Source organism: Sorex araneus, chromosome 3 (assembly GCF_027595985.1).
Source record: "Sorex araneus isolate mSorAra2 chromosome 3, mSorAra2.pri, whole genome shotgun sequence".
Classification (NCBI taxonomy): domain Eukaryota; kingdom Metazoa; phylum Chordata; class Mammalia; order Eulipotyphla; family Soricidae; genus Sorex; species Sorex araneus.
The window spans coordinates 208,455,018-208,474,348 of NC_073304.1; the positions used below are offsets into that span (position 1 = coordinate 208,455,018).

Sequence of the window (19,331 nt, forward strand, 5' to 3'; positions counted from 1 at the left end):
TGCTCAGGAATTACACCCGATAGTGCTCAGGGGTTATGCAAGGAATGCACCTCAACTCCTATCCTATCTCTCTGCCTGGCAACTAAACATTTTTAGATCAAGGTGTATGCATTGTTATTTTTCGACACAGTGCTATTGAACACTTAATAGACAATAATGCAGTATGAGCATAACTTTTATAAGCACTTGCAAACAGAACAGCCCTGTTATTGCACTTGTTGCTTTATATTTGATTTATTGAGTTGCTCTAGAACCATGCAGGTGTGCTTGTGCTATAACTTTCAAATCTTAGAATGAGCAAGTGCTTCCCAGCCGTATCATGGTTTCAACTCGATACCTGAGAAAAAGATACTGACAATACCTACTACTCCGCGAGGAGGCCCCACCACAGAGACGAGGAGACCCTCCCTTTGGGATTGAGTTTCCCTCTGGGACTGAGTGGAGAGGCCATCGTCACTTCCGGCTCCTTTTCTATTGGTGGAGCTCAGGGAGGGGCGGGGTCCGGTGCGGCGGCCGCTCCTCAGCGGGCGCAGAGGTGAGTGTGGGCCGGCTGGGGGCGGGGGCGGGGGGCCTACCCCCTCCCTTCTGACTGTACCCCCCCCCCGCCCTGGGCGGGAAGGTTCCTACCGCTGTTTCTCTGCCTGGCATTGCCCGCCGCACCCATCCGCGCGCGGCTTCACACGCGCTCCCTGCGCCTGGAGGTGGGGGCTATGCCGCGCCCCCCTGCCCCCCCGGATCCGGGACCCTCCCGGTCCCGACCTTCCCGGACCCATCTCCGCAGCAGGAGCCGGCCGCCCTTTTCCTCTCCTGTCCGGGAGCCCTTGCCCTCCCTGCCCCATGCCCCAAAGACCTCCGAGGTCGGCCTTTAACCCGGGGACGCGGCAGCCCGCACTCTACAGTCCACGCCCGCAGGGGTCCAGGGTGTGAGTCTCCACCACGCCCACCTGCAGGTGCTGCCCCTGCCCAGTGCCCCATCTGCTAGGCGGGGTAGGGGGAGGTGTGTGCTGCGCCTTGTCTCCGGGTTGCCCTTCCAGCACTCCCAGGACTTTCCTCTCTTGGGTCACACCCAGCGGTGCTCAGGGGTTTCTCCTGGCTCTGCACTCAGGAATCACTCCTGGCTGTGCACAGAGGGACCATATGGGATGCTGGGGATTGAACCCGGGTGGGCCACGTGCAAGGCAAACTCCCTCCCCATTGTGTTATTACTCCAGCCCCATGACCTCTCTCTCTCTCTCTCTCTCTCTCTCTCCCCCTCCCCATTGTACTATCACTCCAGCCACATCTGAACTCTTGCCTCTCTCCCTCTCTCCCTCCCTCCCTCTCTCCCTTTCTCTCCCTCTCTCTCCCTCTCCCGCCCCCCCTCTCTCCCCCTACTTTAAATTTTTTCTTTGCCGGGGTCACCAGGCACATCCAGGGGTGCCCCGGGCTGCCTCCTGGCTCTGCACTCAGGGATCACTCCTGATGATGCTCCCTCCACAGGCCTTTGAGGTGCCAGGGATGGAAGCTGGATCAGCCGCGTGCAAAGCAAGCACTTTATGTCGGGTACCATCGTACCATCGCTCCACACCCGGAAGCCTTTCTTCTGTCTTGTACCTTTTGTACATATTTTCAGCTTTTAAGTTCTTGTTTTTTCAAGAACAATTTTTTTTTTTTTGGTAAAGTACAGAGACGGGAGGGCTCATTTCCAGCTTGGTGGTACTTTTATTTAAAGAAAATGTTAGGTCATTGAAAACACTGGTGGAGGGAAGTCAACACTCGTGGTGGGATTGGTGTTGAAATATCACATGACTAAAACTCAGCTACCAACTTTGTAAGCACAGTTCTTTTTGCAAAAAAAATGAAGAAGATTAAGGAAACTTTTCTTGACCATTTTTAGCGGATTATTCATAACAAGCAATACAAAATAACTTATTTAGTAAGTACTTTGGGGACAGGTTTGGGTAGTGGTGGGAAAATTCTAAATAATGGTGGTGGAATGGTATAATGGTGTCGGGATTGGTGTTGGAATATTGAATGTAATAAATTATTGTGAACAACTTTTTAAAAAATTTAAAATTAAAGTAAAAATGAGGAAAAGAAAAGAAAGTAAAAAAAAAACAAAGAAAACATTAAAAAAATTTTTTTTATTAGTGAATCACCATGAGGTACAGTTACAGGCTTACAGACTTTCATGCTTGCATTTTCAGTCATACAATGATCGAGTACCCATCCCTCCACCAGTGCCTATTTTCCACCACCAATGGCCCCAGCATCCCTCCTCTCCCACTCCCAACCATCCTCTCCACCATGCCCCACCTCTGTGGCGAGGCATTCCCTTTTGCTTCCTCTCTCCTTTTGGGTGTTGTGGTTTGCAGTAGAGGTATTGAGCGGCCATCATATTCGGTCTATAGTCTACTTTTGACACGCATCTTTTAACCCGAATGGGTCCTCCCAACAACCTTTGCTTGTGTTCCCTACTCTATCTCAGCTGCCTTTTCTTCCAGCATGTGAGGCCAGTTTCCAATTATTTTAAACCCGTAATGCCCTAATGCCCTGGTTTATCTCGCATTCACTTTTAAAGGCAGCAGACCTCCCACCTTTTTTTTTTTGGACCCCACTTGAGAGTGCTCAGGGATCACTCCTGGTGGGATTCAGAGATCGTATGTGTTGCGGAAGATCAAGGCAAGCACTATATCCGCTGTACCATAACCCTGGCCCAAGAAACCTCCCTATTTTGACCCAGATCTTTTAAGTACACTTTCTCTTTTGAAAATTGAGGTCTAGTTGGCAAGTAGGGATTTTCTATCTGTAACTTGATTTTTTTGATGCATGTGTTCATTGTGAAGCACTCAGAAAAATCTAGCTAAATAATTTGTCCATCATGCCACACACATTTTTTTCCCTATCTCCCAGTTCCTGAACCAGCAGCGTTCTGTGTCCTGTACCATTTTGGTTGTTTTATATCCCCACATAAGTGAGATCCTATATGAGCTCTCTCACTGTCTCTGGCATATTTCTGGCAGACTGCTTTTTCATTCTGTTGTTTGTTGCTGTTTTGTCAGTACTTTTTAAAAAATATCATACCTACCTTATTTGGTATTTTATTGTATTCTGGGACCATACTAGCAAAGTTTTGGGGTCACTCCTGGCAGTCATTGGGTGAACATGTGGTGCTGGAGTTGAACTTGAGTTTCCTCTCTAGCCCCTCCTTTTGCATTTAAAAATACAAAAGCTATGTAAGTCATATTGTAGATGTTCTACACTACCTAGTTTTGCTCATCCTTGTAGGTTTGTCTGCTGTCCTTGTGACACTGAGTTTCTTTCCTTTAAGGCTTGCGATCTTACCTGTTCATAATGATGGATACTGAGGTGGTTTCTACCTGTTTCTTGCACACAGTTTCATGTCTTGTGTTCATTAGAAAGAAATTTGTAGAATTAGGTTTCTTGCACTGTGATGAAGGTTTTGCATTCAAAGAAATGTGAGGTGAATTTCCAGAATAATTGTACCAATTTAGTTTTATAAGTCTCTGACTACCTCCATGTTTCCCATGTTCTCAACATTTGATATTAGAAAGCATTTTATTTTCCCCTAATCTATGGGCAATATATTTGTTTTGGGGCAATATCTGGAAGTACTCAAGGCTTAGTTCTGGCTCTTTGTTCAGGGATCACTTTTGGCAGTACTCAGGGTACCATATGGATCTGTTCTATTATTTTCTTTTCTGTGCTAATATCTCCCTTTTTAAAAAACGTTTTTATTTATTTTTATAATAATAATAATAAATAACATTTTTTAAAGGGAGATATTAGCACAGAAAAGAAAATAATAGAACATATGGTACCATATGGCAGAGAGTCTCTTGCCCGCACGCCTGGCTATCTTCCCCCGGACCCCTCGGAGGGGGATGGGCTCCAGCTTCCCTCCCCACCCCAAACAGAGCTCCCGGTGGCTGAAGACCACCGGAACCTAGCTACAGCCATGCTCGAGGCCCCTCTCCACACGTTCGGATGGGCCTCACACATGAAGGTACCAGCAGAGGAACCAGGTGTGTGTAATCTCATCAATGGTCAGCACCCAGAGACTTAAAAGCGAGCTCCTAGAAGCGGCCATGCAATATCTAACAGCCTACTTCTCCCTCTGGGAGAAACTAGCAAGCTTCTGAGAGTTTCCTGCCCACATGGGACAGCCTTGCAAGCTTCCCATGGTGTATTTATATGCTAAATCCAGTAACAAGCTGGATCCCATTCCCCTGACCCTGAAAGAGCCTCCAGTGAGACATCAGGGAAAGGACAAATGGAGAGGTTACTGAGCCCGCTCGAGAAATCGATGATTAACGGGATTTTGTGATTGTGATTTTTTATTATTACAATAATCTTATCATAGTCTTGCTATTTGATAGACATGTCTGTCTCTTTTAGTTCTTTGTATCACCTCTATTCATTTTGAATCATTATAAGACATATTTAAAGTCTTATAAATCAGATTTCATATATACTATTACCAGTTTGATTATAATTGCAGAATTAGTGGTTTAATTTGGCAAGAATTAAAATTGTTATGGTGAGTTCTTCTATTTATGAACAATCTTTCTCTATCCTTTTCTGTTTCCTTTAAGGTTTCACCATTTTATCTATAAAATAATTGGATATTTATTTTGTTAGATTTATTCAGTGCTATATAATTTTTTGTAACTGGTGTGAATTCCAGTTTTTGATTTATTGCCAGGAAGTAGAAATGATATTAATTACCATGTATTGACCATAAACAGGACAATTCTGTTCAATTATTTTCACCCTAGTAGTGGATAATAGAAATCTTAGATTTTTTAATACAGATGATATAATCATTCACAAATAATGCTAATTTCATTTGCATTATTTGTGAATGATTTCAAATGAAAATAAATTCATTTATTTTCAATCCTATGAAGTATTTCCCTTTTTTTTGTTTTACTGCAGCAAGTGAGGGAGTATCTCTGTCTTGTCACTCACTCCAATGTGAATTTATCTAGAGTACTATCTTAGTATCATTTTGAAAACAAATTTGGGTAACTGAGACCGGAGGGCCTTGGACCACACTCTGAGAACCTCTGAATGTGGTTTATGGTGTTCAAATTCATATGTCTCTATATCTTCTAATGATTTATCATTTGTTTAAATCTCTGTATCCTTTCCCAAAATTTGGACTTGTAGATAATTCGTCATTTATTATTTTAAGATCATTGCTGAAATTATATCTTTAAATTTCCCTTTCTCATTTTCTCCCCTTAAATCACTTATTCTATGTTGGGATTTTTTTCCTTAAATGATGAGACCATCTATTTTAATCTCTTGTATTAAAATAAACATAGTAAGGCTGAACTTTTGGTCGTGGAGGAGGGGTTAGGCAGTCTACATTTCCACTGTAGTTTCTGATTCTGTGTTTTCTTGAGAGGAAACATGTTTTCTTATATTCATAGCATGATAGCAGTATGATTAGAGAATACTCTGTCAATTGATAACCAGATTTTGGAGTTTATTGAAAATTTCATTGTTACCTGATATACGGTATTTTAAAAGTATTCATTGTACATCTTGAAAAGTCGCATTCTTTACGTTGGAAGTATTTGCTACTTGATATACTCACCTGTAAGGGTGATTAGAGGCCGCCCCAAAAGCCTCCATCCCTCTCAGAGAGCCCGGCAAACTACTGAGGGTATCCTGCCCTCTTCAGAGCCTGGCAAGCTACCTATGGTGTATTTGATATGCCAAAAACAGTAACAATAATGGGCCTTATTCCCCTTCAAGACCCTGAATGAACGGTTTGATGCTCTTCGTGTTCTGGAGCGAGCAGACACCACTGGGCTACACTGGCATGCCACAGGGACAAATGGAGATGTTACTGGCACCTCCTCGAGGAAATCAGTGAGCAACAGGATGACAGTTGATACAGGTGATACTCACTTCTGAAGGAAATATGTTAAAACCTTTATTCAAGAGGAGGATTTTCTAGTTCCTCTTTGAAGATTTAGTTAACTTTGTCTTTCTACATTTGAGGTTCATTTTAAATATATACACTTGTCATTACAAAAAAAGAGTAGATTTCCCCTTTAATAATATGTATTATGCATTCTTGTTCCTATTAAAGATTTTGGCTTTCAATTCTATGTTGATTGGTATAAATATTGCAAAATACTGCATTCAGCAATGTACATGAAGCACTCATACATCATGCAGTGAAGAAGAAACCAACAGAGCAAAGCATCCACAGCACAGTTCTGCTGATAAAGTTATCCAGAGGTGCTGCTGTCTGTGGGAGTGGAAATCAGGATGAAGGCTCACCCTTGGCAGGTGAGAACGGAAGTGAATGCAGGGATCAGAGGGCTGGCCTAGAAGTTGATTCTGTGCTTGTGACTCTGACTCTCCCTTGCACTGTTGGTTCAGGATTTGTCAACTCTTCTGCATTAATTTTATCTTTTCATAAATGCTTTAAGGATACAGAAAAGGTGTACAATTATGGCAGCTTTACTTTAAGTGGTGTTCTATCTAACTTTATATATTATTTAGGGTCCATATATATGTTTTGTGGATCTAATTGAAGACTTTTATGCAGCTAGCAGGTGAGTTTAATTCTTTTATTTCTTACCATTACTCATCTACTAGTCTTCCTTTTACTTGTTTCATATTTTTATATTTTGCTTTTTATTAAATTTTTTATAACTTACATTTCCTCCCCGGCTTTATACCTGTTGTCTTTTGTTTTTATTATTGTAAATAAATCATCTCTGACCTTTTTGTTTGGGGACAACTTGATGTTCACGGGATCCAGGGGAGAGTGGATGGGAATTGTGTGGCAGGACCGTGGCTGGACGGGCAGTCCTAGGTAGGAAGCAGAGTGCTGGAAGGTCAGCTCAGTCCTCAAACAGGGTAATCTAGGGTTCTGAGTTGCTACACGAGGGGCAAGTTTAGACTTCCCTGTGTGCCTCTCTTTCCTCAGCACCTGATAGGCTTCTCCTGTCTTTCACCTTTGGGAATCTCAGGGCACCTGTCAATGGCGGCTTTGTACCTGTCTGTACTGCCCCAGGTAAGTATAAGTCCTCTCTGGCAGGTGTGGAGTTTCCCTCAGGCTTTCTTGACCAATGACCAGAGGACTTTTCCAACTTTCCCATGTTGACTGAGTCAGTGATGGATGTGTTATACCACCCGCCCACCCGCCTTGTTATGCCGGAGGAAAGGGTGGTCAGGATGGCAATAATCCCTGTGATGCTAGCCCTAGCATGCTCCCTCCTCTGCCCCTATTCCCCTGACCCTCCTGAGTTCTACCTGGGTCTTCAGTAGGATTTTGTCATTCCAGGCTGAGGTGACCTTTGAGGATGTGGCCGTGCTTCTTTCTCGGGAAGAGTGGAGCTGTCTGGGCCCTGATGACAGGGGCCTCTACAGGGATGTGATGCTGGAAACTTATGGAAATCTCATCTCCCTGGGTAAGGCTCCTTTTGTGGATATAGCTCAGTATTTAGCAACTGGCTCAGACCCTCATCTTCTGGGCCAAGAAACATGCCCTGGTCCTAAGATGGCTTAGTCTGTGTGGAGGAGAAGTCAGGTAAGACTGGGTCATCCTTTTCCCCCTCAGCTTCAGGTTAAGACTTCCTCTTTGCCACAGGTCTGAAGCACAGACTTGCCCAGATGAGATTAAGTATCTTATAGTAGAACTGGGGTATCGTGCCGCCAACAGGTTAACCTGTACCTGGGGTGAGAGTGCATCAGCAGCCTGATGGTGCCTTCAGACTTCCAGATACCCCAAAATTGCTACTGTGCCTTTGGCCAAACCCCAATGGCTTGGAGTCAAGTTTACCAAGAAATTAAACGGCCAAAAGTTAGGTATGTGGGAGACACACTCACAAACCACCTCCGGCTCAGCTATATAAGCTCACCTCTTGGAGACCCTGGCAAGCTACCGAGGATATCTCACCCATATGGCAGAGCCTCGCAAGCTACCCATAACGTATTCGATAGGCCAAAAACAGTAACAACAAAGTACTCTTCATGTTCCTGGAGCGAGCAGACACCATTGGGCTACACTAGCACGTGACAGGGACAAATGGAGACATTACTGGTTCCTGCTTGAGCAATCCATGAGCGATGGGATGACAGTGATACAGTGATAGTAGAGAAAACTATCTGTTCTCTTGTTCCCTGTACTTAGGTCTGTATTGCTATCCCAAACTCTACTAAGGGTATCTAGACTTCCTGTGCCTGCATTTCCTCTTTCCTTCTGCAGTCCCAGGGTGAGAATGCTCTGCATCCTCGGCACTAACACCAGGACCCATCTCCCTCCCAGGAGCTGTATCTGCAGGTCCCAAACCCAGGGTGATTACACAGTTGGAAAAAGGGGACGAACCATGGGTCCTGGATATTCGGGGTGCCAAGGGGAGAGAGCAGCTGAGAATCCATGGCTCAGGTATGTGAGTGGATTAGCATTCCTAAATCATTCACTGAGAAATTATATGTTGGGATGTAGGTATTTAGTCAGTGACTCAAGCGTTTGTAGAAAGATTCTGCAGGACCAGTAAAGAATGCTGAAAATGGTCTATGATAAAATCGTGCCGCCTCCATCAGGCAGTGCCTTGGTTGGGGCGTTTTTGAGCTGAATCTTTTAGAAGAGTGAGAAAGGGATGTGCATGTGGATGAGAAGAGGAAAGGATATGCTGAGATGAGATTGGTCCCATGGAACCATGACTCCTGCTCTCCAAAGCACATACATTCCTTGTAGGAAAGAGCCAGAGGAGCATAATAGAAACTAGCAGTTCATTCCTCTAGTCTAAATTAATCTATTGGTGACTATGGGACTTTATTGGAAAATGAGAACATATTAATAATTCAAAATCTTGCCATTTAGATATAAATATGTTCTAATATGTAAGTCACCTTTTTCTACTGCTGTTACACAGCCTTCAATGATTATTGCTTATTAGTCGGTGTGCACTGAATTCATATGCAGTGCTATGTTACATCTTTTTCACTGGGTGCATTTCCATATCTTCCAGTTTGTCCTTTGTTGGGCCTTGGGAATTTGTTTCAAGGCCTACTTCCTTTTGATACCAAAATCTGAAGATATCAAGTTCCCTTATATAAAATGTTGTAGTATGTGTGTATAACCTACACACATTTTTCCATATGCTTGAAAATTTCTCTAGATTGCTTATAATATCTAATACAATAAAATGATATATAAATAGTTTTTATAATATATTTTTTAGAGAATAATGAGAAAACTGTAAGTCTCTGCATGTAAAGTATAGGCATAACCATTGTAGGCATAATTATGTAGTCTGTATTTTTGATCCACAATTGATTAAAAAAACTTGCAGAATTCTGAATAGGACTTAGTACATAAAATATGAGTCTTAATTGCTACTGTCAGTGGAAGTGCCAAGGGAAAGATTTTCTCTAGTTTTATTGCCATGGACAATACAGATGAGCATCTTTCTGTGCGTGCGTGTGTGTGTGTGTGTGTGTGTGTGTGTGTGTGTGTGTGTGTGTTTAACATGTCTTGGGAAGTAACTGCTGACTCAAGGTGGTTGTTTTTTTCTCTTTTAAGTTGATTATTTGACTATCAATATAGAAATGAGAGAAATTCTAGGTTTACAACCCATGTGAAATAAAATATCCTCTAAATCAAAGAACACAAGTTTTATTCTGAACCTCCTCCATCATCTCCCACTGCTCCCCACTAAGCCCTTCTCTTTGATTTCTGGAGGCTATCCTGCCCTTTGGCTCCAAGAAAAACAACTAAACATTATGAGAATTGCCATATTGTATAAATATGTTATGTTTTATTGCCTTACAGTGCTTTATGATATGAACATAAAACAAGTTTATTTCCTTCCTAATTGTGGAGGACATTTGGTTGTCCCCAGTTTGGGGTTATTGTATACGTGCTTCTCTTGGCTCATAGAGAATGCATTTGTGATGGATGTGTACATGTAAGTGGAGTAGATGTGTAATATCTAGTCAAGGAGAGAAGGCATGTGAGGTTAAAAGGTTTTGGTGGTTTACTTGGCCTCTCCCTCAGTCCCCTGGAAAAAGCCCATAGGAAGACTGTGACCAGCTCGGGAGAGTAGACAGACACAGATCTCTGGTGCTTCTTGCTTTTCCACCTCAGTTGTCATGAACTTGACTCTTTGCTTTTCTGCGGAGATGGCTGTTTTTTCCTGTTGTGCATTTTGGAGTAGAATGGCTATTGCTAAGAGGCCTTCAATTTGCTTGACTTTAATTTCTTTGACTTTGTGTGTCTTTCATATTTATTGTAGACCTTATTTTGATTTTGATTTGATTTGGAGGTTTGATTACAACCTCTGTCTTGTAATAAAGAAGAAGCCTCATATCTTTGTAATGAAGATAGGCATTCTGTAATACCACTCAGACAGTTTTGTGTGTCAAAAGCAGGAAGAAAGTGCATGGTTCTTTGAATATAGGTTCAGATGCTTGTATTGTCACATGCCTATGGCCCTGGGAAAGGTTCCTAAGTTCATGGTTCTCAGCTTTGCAATGCTGTTATCACTTTGGAGATGACTGAGTTATTTCTTTCTAGGTAGTCAGCAGTGTTTTCTTATCTTCCTTTCAGAATCAGAACAGATGACCATGAGATTTTCTGTTTGTTGTTTCAGATCATGGAACAAGGAATGAGTACAAGGAGTTGACTTCAGGGAAAAAACTTGCTGGGGAAGAATTAGACCCACCCAGGGAAACTGTTTCCTTGAGATCTGAACAAGAAGAAGCTCATGAGCTTGTCAGGAAACCAGAGAAGAACACAGACAAGCTAGGAGAGCAGAGAAAACCCAGGGCCATAACAATGACCAAGGATGAGGAAAGTCGTATGTTGGGGTCAAGTCTTATTCTTGATCAGAGACCTCACAAATGTGATATATGTGAGCAAAGTTTCGAACAAAGATCATACCTCAGTAATCACAAGCGTGTACACAGGTCAAAAAAAACAAGTATAATTAATGATTCTGGGGAAATTGTCAGTGCTAATTTAAGTGTTCAAGAAGAACTTAAAATCCCTTCTGGGAAAAAGTTGCATTATTGTGAGTACTGTGGGAAAGCCTTTAGATATAGTGCCAACCTTGCCAAACACCAGCGGCTTCACAGTGAAGAGAAGCCCTACAAGTGTGATGAGTGTGGGAAAGCCTTCAGCCAGAGCTGTGAATTCATAAATCACCAAAGGATGCACTCCGGTGAGATCCCCTACCGCTGTGAAGAGTGTGGGAAGACATTCAATCGAAGACCCAACCTCATGAAACATCAGAGAATTCACACAGGAGAGAAGCCCTACAAGTGTGGTGAGTGTGGGAAACATTTTAGTGCCTACTCTTCTCTCATCTATCATCAGAGAATCCACACTGGAGAGAAGCCCTATAAGTGCAGTGACTGTGGGAAAGCCTTCAGCGACAGCTCAATCCTTATCCGACATCGTCGGACTCACACTGGAGAGAAGCCATTTGAGTGTAAAGAATGTGGCAAAGGCTTTACCCAAAGTTCTAACCTCATTCAACATCAAAGAATCCACACTGGAGAGAAACCCTATAAATGTAATGAGTGTGAAAAAGCCTTCATCCAAAAAACGAAACTTGTCGAACATCAGAGGAGCCACACTGGAGAAAAGCCCTATGAATGTAACGACTGTGGCAAGGTCTTTAGTCAGAGTACACACCTCATTCAGCACCAGAGGATCCATACAGGAGAGAAGCCCTATAAGTGCATCGAGTGTGGGAAGGGCTTTCATAACAGTTCCAGACTCATCCACCATCAGAGGTCACACCACGGAGAGAAACCATACAAATGCAGTGATTGTCAGAAAGCCTTTAGTCAGGGCACTTACCTCATCCAGCACCAGAGGATTCACACTGGGGAGAAGCCTTATAAATGCAGTGAGTGTGGAAAGGCCTTCCGGCACAGTTCTAATGTATTTCAGCATCAGAGGATTCACCTTCGGGAAGATTTCGCCATGTGATAGTGCAGGAGGGTCTGTAAGTCCTACTGTGTACTTCCAAGTAACCCACCCCTCCACTTTATTTATTGTCCACATAGTGGTATCACAGGGGACTATTTATTTATTTATATATTTATTATTTTTTCAATTTATTCATGTTTTAATTGAATCTCAATGAGATACACTTTTACAAATTTGTTGACAATTGTGTTTTGGTTATACTATGTTTCAACACCCATCCCTTCATCATTGTACATTTCCCCCCACCAATGTCCCCAGTTTTTCTCCTGTCCCCCACCAGTCTCTCTCTTTCTCTTTCTCTCTCTCTCTCTCTCTCTCTCTCTCTCTCTCTCTCTCTCTCTCTCATATAATTAAAAGAATACTTTTTTTCTTAAACCCCAAAGCAGAGTTTATTTACTATAGAGAAATTGAGAAAGGTGAACAATGAGTCCTTATAATCTTCCCTTTAAAAAATACTGTTAATTACTGCTGATTCCCTTTCAGACACAGAAAATACTGGAGCCAGAGCAAAGTACATGGGTAGGTTGCTTAGTTCACCAACTTGTGTTCCCAGACATCCCATTTGGTACCCTGAGCACTACCAAGAGTGATTCCTGAGTGCAGAACCAGGAGTAGCCTCTGAACACCCCTACATATGGCCCCCAAACAAAACAAAAAATAAATTAAAATGAAAATACTGTTAGGTTTACTATTTATTATGTGGAGTTTCACATTTGTCATTGTTTCAATATCAGAAAATTTACTCTGGACAGAATTCTACATACTTGTTGCATATAAATTTTTAGAAGTGAATGTATTATTCATACTTTTCAGGGCCAGTTTATAGGATAATTATCTGTCATACCGAATTAAAATATGCACAATAAAATTTATTGTTTTAACTATAAAATTTAGTAGCATTCAGTAAATTCACAATGTTTTGCAATCAACAACTACTATCTCTTTCTGGAACTGTTTTACTATCCCAAACATAATCTTTGTGCTCATTAGACAATAGCTTTCCATTCTTCCCTTCTCACAGATTCTATTCTATTCTAATGTCTGTCTCTATAAATTTACCTACTCTAAGTACTTCATTAAGTGAAATAATACAAAACTTTATGTATTTATCCTTTATGACTGACTTATTTTACTCAGCAAAATGTTATTTTCAAGATACACCTATGTTGTGACCTGTTGTAAGAATATCATTCTTTTTTAAGGTTGAGTAATAATCTAGAAATGGCATATTCATTTACTTATGAACACTTTTGCATATTCCTACATTTTCACCAGTATGCATAATTATTCTATGGACATTGCTGTACAAGATCTGTTCTTTCAAAACTTTGGGGTAAATAACTAAGAATATGATTACTAAATCATATAGTGGTTCTTTGTTTACCTATGAATTGTGACCAGATTTTTCCACAGTGCACATACCATTTTACTGATACTTTCTATTAATGGAAGCATCCCAGACATCAAGGCTTATTAACGATATTTGCTATTTGCTGTTGTTTAAATTTTTTAAAGAAATAATAGCCATACTAATGACCATGGAATGGTATAGATCCTTATATTTTGGTTTCCTATTCCCTTTTGTTTCTGTTTAGTTGAGAGATGCTCTATGTATTTGACTTAGCATTTTTCTCATTCTGTGCTTTGTCTTTGCGTTCTCCTACTAGTGGCATTTGATAAACAGAAGTTTAAACTTCTTATAAAGTTCAGTACATCTTTTGTTGCATATTCTTTGAGTATCATATCTAAGAAAACATTGCTAAGTCCAAGTAATAAAGATTTTCTCCTGTGTTTTATTTTAAGAATCTATAGTTTTAGATCTTAGAGTTTGGTGTTAGGTTCATTTTGAGGTAATTTTTTTAATATAGCATAAGTGTTCATATTTTTTCACATCTCAATGTCCAGTTTTCCCAGCAGTTTTTACTGAAAAAAATTGCTTTCCCCATTCAATGATGTATTATGTTTCTTAGGCTTTTATAATGAAATTTCTTAGATGAGTGGCTTAAAAATTGAATCTTTTCCTCAAAATTCCAGAGATTAGGAAATCCCAGATCAAGGTGTTAGCTGATTTACTTCCTGGTTAAGGATCACTCTTTTTTTTCTTTTGGTAATGTTGGAATATTGCTATTTATTCAGCCACTGACTAAGCTGATTGAAGCAGGCATGAACTCCACATTACCATTTTTTTTAATTTTTAAAAAATGTTTTAACTTTTTATAAAGTTGTTCACAATAATTTATTACATCCAATATTTCAACACCAATCCCATCACCATTGCACCTTCCCACCACCATTACTTTGAGTCTTCTCACCGCCACCCCAGCCTACTTGTTAGGCAGATGCTAAATAGTTTATTTTGTACTGCTTGCCATGAACAGTATGAGGTGTCACAGTGGCCTTGGGCTTCCAGAATTCTGAAATTTTTTAATATTTTTAAAAATTAAAATATTTTTATATTTTAGGGTCTGGAGGCATAGCTGTGGTGTCTGCTCTCTTCCGAGATTCATTTGTGAGTCTCTGAATCATGGCCATTAGGGCACTTACATGGCCTGCTTTTGATCTCTTGGAGATTTATTTATGGGCTGAAGCAAGGCTGATAAATGCTTGTATAGCTGAGTTTGTATAGGTGGTTTGTGGGCATGACTCCCACATACCTAACTTTTGAACATTTAATTTCTGGGGAAACTTGGTCCAAAGTTGTTGTGGTCTGGCCAGAGGCACAATGGCAATGTTGGGGTATCAGGAAGCCTGAAGGCACCATCAGGCTGCTGATGCACTTGCCCCACAGGTACAGGTTGACCTGCTGGGTGGCACTGTATCCCCTAGGAATCACTTCTCAACCTGAGTGTAGCCTCCTTCTCACTGTGTCCTCATGTGGGAGACACAGATGCCAGCTGGATCTCTTTTCAGAGCTCACACTATCATTAGGTGCCTTGTTCAGTGAGTGTTTGCATTTATTCTATATCATCTATCCTTATCATTTTGGGAGGGGTGATTTCGGGCGACATCCTGTGGTACACCAGGCGTACTCTTGGCTCAGTGTTCCTGCATTACTCCTGGTGGTGTTCAGGAGACTGAGTCGGATGCTGAGTATCAATCCTGGGTCAGCCACCATGCATGGGGTCACCCTGCCCCCTGAACTATCTCTTCTGCCCTTGTTGTCATTTTAATAAACAGAATTTACACGCTACACATATCTTCTTAGTTTATATTTTTTTATTGAGAAAGGAATCAGATTTCCACCAGTATTTCTTTTGTTTATTTTTTTTGGGGGGCCACCCCCTTGTGATAATCAGGACTCCTGGCTCTGTGCTCAGGGATCAGTCCTGGCTGTGTAGAATTGAACCCCTGTTGCCTGCCTGCCAGGCCAGTATCTTACCTGCTGTACTATCTCTTTGACCTTTTCATAAAAACTCCCTATCAATGCTTTATAAGTTCATTTGCCTCTATTTGATTTCTTGTTTCACTCCCATGTGTTATTTTATCTCTTGTTTTATTTTTAAATGTTATTTAGTTACTTATTTTATTTATTTTTATTTATTTTATTTATTTGAATTTATTGTATTGTCTAAACTGATCCTGATGTTCTTTGGACATCTCTAATATATTTTGTCAGAAATAGTCATTTTGCCTCACCGAAGTCAAGTAAGGCCTAGCAAGTACCACTGTCGTAAATAAGGCATCTCAAAGAGGGAGGCTGTCAAGGGCCAGGAGTTGGAGGTGACGAGACCCTGGGCCTGAGCCAGCTCTAACTTCTACTAGGATTCTGAGGTTTGTGATCGAGTGTGGAAACGGGAAACTCGGGGGACTCAGAGCAAGGCTTTGAGGAATGGGCCAAACCCAACAAGGTCACGTGTTGGGCAGGTGGGGTGGAGAAGTAAGCTTTCTGCTCTTCAGAGTTGCGCTCTTGGGTGTCACAACATCCCGGTAAGTCCAGTCCCGCCCGTGGAAGTTGGAACCTTCCAGCAGTGAGATGCGGTCCACTCTCTCCGGTACAGTCAGGCAGTTTCGTGGGCGGCAGATCCGGCACTTCTATTCCTGGCAGCGTTACTACCTCCTCCCCCCTCCCCCCCTCCATGGTAAACCAGCCCCCAAATTGGGGGTGTAGGCACACACCTGATATGTGCTGAGGAGAGGACGAAGAAAAGGGGGTCACTGTGGCAACATGTCTGGCTTCCATCGCTGAAAGTTGGGCTTCCCCCGCACTTGGTGGACACTGCACATTGCGGTGCCTTGTGACTCGTCTGGGCAAGTGTGTATGTGTGTGTGTGTCGTGTCGTCAACTCTCACCCCAATTCCTTCTCTGGGCCTAGTTTGTACATAGTGCGGTCTGGTTCCTAAGGTAAGCCTCACCTTCCCAACTTTAACACTGACCTCTTAATTGTACTCTGCTTCATCCTTGTAAGATGGATTTAAAATCAGATCAGGTTCTCCTAAGTTGATGTTGATGTCGGTGGAAAGAAGGAACATGTGAGTTGTACCCCTGGTCAAGACACTTTCTCTTGAATTTGGTCTACCAGCTCCTTTCATTGTGGAGAATTGGAGGAATGTGGGGCCTGCTTTTCTGTTTGTCTTTGGTCCACGACCAGTGATGCTCAGAGCTTGAGTCTGGCTCTGTACTAGGAATCACACCTGGCAGTTCTTGGGACCACATGAATGCTGGGGCTAGAACCCAGGCCTGCATTATCCATCACGAGTGTCCTACCCGCTGTACTATCTCTTCAGGCAAGGCCTGCTGTCTTTTTTTTTTTTTGCTTTTTGCTTTTTGGGTCACACCCAGCGATGCACAGGGGTTACTCCTGGCTCTGCACTCAGGAATTAACCCCTGGCGGTGCTCAGGGGACCATATGGGATGCTGGGAATCGAACCTGGTTCGGCCACGTGCAAGGCAAACGCCCTACCCACTGTGCTATTGCTCCAGCCCTAAGGCCTGCTGCTGTCTTGAGGGACTGCCATCATTTTGTATTTCTACCCGTTGATGTTAGTCCTCTTACCTGGGTTCCCCAAGGATCAGCCTCTACATCCTGACGCTGGTAGTAGTAAGCAGCGCCTTCCACATGGGCTGCTGTCTGGGCCAGGATCTTGGGGTGTCGGTTGGGGTGTACTTCATAGTTAGTGATGACTTCCATCTGTATCTCTCAGAGGCTCTGGGACAAGACAAAACAACTTGCAGGATGAGATGATTCATAACCACCTCCCAGAGCACACTTGTGTTAACACAGTTCTGTCCTATAAGTCTTGTTCAAAGGGAAAACCTGACCTTAAACTTGGGACAGGAGAGTGGTGTGTGTGTTAATGTGTCATGAGGTTGGGAGTGTGTTTCTCTTCTAGGGATGGAAAAGTGTGTGTCTTTGGGATGGGAGTGTCTCCTTTTTTTTTTTTACCAAGTTTTCATAATTTTTATTAAATTCTAACCTAGTTAACAGGATTTGGTTTCATAGACATCCCATGTTGAACATGTTTAGTAAGAGCAAGCAAACCAGACAACCCAAGTTATTTCCCACACACAGCATTAACTACACAGAACACTAGGTAATGACAACTAATTGGCTCAAATGTCATACAAGCCAGTTGTTTTTTGTCTCGACACTGAAACAGTTGATCAGTGATTGTAGTCCTTATATAGTGTTTTATGCCGGAGTCTCAGCATTGGGACTCTGCTCAGATCGGGACTGGGCCTCTTCTGCTCAGATCCCCCATTTTCCAGTAGCTAGGCAGTCACACCCAGGGACTGCCCCCAGCGCCCTGTAATCCCACCAATGGCCAACATCCAGAGACTATAAAATCAAGCTCCTGGAAGCGCACAGCTGCTTTGCGACTGTGAGACATCTCACAACCTCGTTCTCCCTCTGGGAGAAACTGGCAAGCTACCGAGGGTTTCCTGCCCACATGGGAGAGCCTTGAAAACTCCCCATGGCGTATTCATATGCCAAAACCAGTGACAATGATGGGTCTCATTCCCCTGACCCTGAAAGAACCTCCAATGTGGCACCATTGGAAAGGACGAGTAAAGAGAGGCTTCTAAAATCTCAGGGCTAGGACGAATGGAGATGTTACTGAGACCACTCGAGAAATTCAACGGTCAATGGGATGATGATGATGATGATGATGATGATGATGATTTTTATTTATCTTATTTTGGACTGGAGCCATAGCACAGTGGGTAGGGCATTTGCCTTGCATGCGGCTGACTCAGGTTCGATTCCTTCATCCCTCGTGGAGAGCATGGCAAGCTATCGAGAGTATACTGCCTGCACAGCAGAGCCTGGCAAGCTACCTGTGGAGTATTCAATATGCCAAAAACAGTAATAACAAGCCGCACAATGGAGACATTACTGGTGCCCACTCGAGCAAATCGATGAACAACGGGACGACAGTGCTACAGTGCTACAGTGCTATCTTATTTTATCTATCTCTTAGTTTACTTTCCTAATTAATTTTTCATATTGATAGGTTTCAATATTATTCCTGTTTTGAGAATACTTATACCATGAATATAAGTTCTCTATCACATATATGAATTGACACTATCTTTTTCAATTTTTAATCTTCCTATGTACCTCCTAATGGCATTTTTGATAATACAAGTGTTTCGTTTTAGTGATGCATCATTTTCCACTATTATAAATAGTTCGGAGATTTGTTTAAGAAATCATTATTAAAATCACAGAGGGTTTTTTTGGAACAGGGGGCCTCCCAAGCAGTGCTCAGGAAGTAAGAGGAGGAATCCCAAGAGGGCCCCACCTGGGATTCTTGGCTAATGGTTCAGTGCAAAGGCCCAAAGATTAGATGTTGCTTCCGCCCTGTGTTCTGAGTATACTCATGTCCCTCCAGAAGTGCTGGGGGTGCCTAGGCCAATACTTGCTGGTATTCAAGTGCCTCCAGGGCTCCACAGGTATTAATTGTGGGTCCTGTGTTGCTGGAAATCAGTCCTGGGTTTAGCACATGCTAGGCAAGTAACCTCACTGCTATACTATCTCAGCCTTAGAGATTTTTTTCTTTAATTTTCCTGAAGCTCTGCAGATTTGCTTTCATATTTTGGTCCATTATCCAGTCCTATTATATATGATGTAAAAAAAGGGATAAAAAGTTTTTTCAAGGATTTTTAGTTAATCTTGCACAGTGTATCCAATTAGTAATCTTTTCCTCCACAGCATTGCCCCATACCGTTAACCAGATATGCATGCCATATGTGGGTCAATTATTGTATTTTGTTCATTGTTTAATTTGTTTCAGTGTTACACTCCTTATTCCTTTTGCTTTATAAAAGTTTCCATATGTTTTTCGGTTCAGTTCTTCTTGACAAAAAATTTGAGCAAAATAAGAAATATTTGTTGTGGTCTCAAACTTTAAATACTTA

At 42.1% G+C, this 19,331-nt stretch overlaps 1 protein-coding gene and 1 pseudogene across 2 annotated transcripts; one reads left to right on the forward strand and one right to left on the reverse strand.

Moving 5' to 3' along the window:
- Positions 1 to 483: 483 nt before the first annotated feature.
- ZNF34 (zinc finger protein 34) lies at positions 484 to 13,715 on the forward strand. 2 transcript variants are annotated; one of them, XM_055131966.1, is made up of 7 exons: positions 484 to 535; positions 5,767 to 6,309; positions 6,526 to 6,578; positions 6,956 to 7,042; positions 7,313 to 7,439; positions 8,297 to 8,416; positions 10,626 to 13,715. In XM_055131966.1, the coding sequence occupies exons 4-7, from the start codon at positions 7,010 to 7,012 to the stop codon at positions 11,969 to 11,971; spliced, it is 1,626 nt and encodes a 541-aa protein (XP_054987941.1). In that variant the 5' UTR covers positions 484 to 535; positions 5,767 to 6,309; positions 6,526 to 6,578; positions 6,956 to 7,009; the 3' UTR covers positions 11,972 to 13,715. The 2 variants fall into 2 exon arrangements, with proteins under 2 accessions (XP_054987941.1, XP_054987940.1); XM_055131965.1 differs by having other exon boundaries at positions 6,999 to 7,042.
- A 2,004-nt stretch (positions 13,716 to 15,719) lies between these two features.
- LOC129403517 (cyanocobalamin reductase / alkylcobalamin dealkylase-like) overlaps positions 15,720 to 19,331 on the reverse strand; it is a 123,937-nt pseudogene continuing 120,325 nt past the window's right edge.

Excerpts from the sequence above, each read along its gene's own strand:
- ZNF34 (XM_055131965.1), top strand. Across the intron at positions 7,440-8,296 it reads TGGAAATCTCATCTCCCTGG|GAGCTGTATCTGCAGGTCCC; the intron begins GTAAGGCTCCTT and ends TCTCCCTCCCAG. Across the intron at positions 8,417-10,625 it reads GCTGAGAATCCATGGCTCAG|ATCATGGAACAAGGAATGAG; the intron begins GTATGTGAGTGG and ends TTGTTGTTTCAG.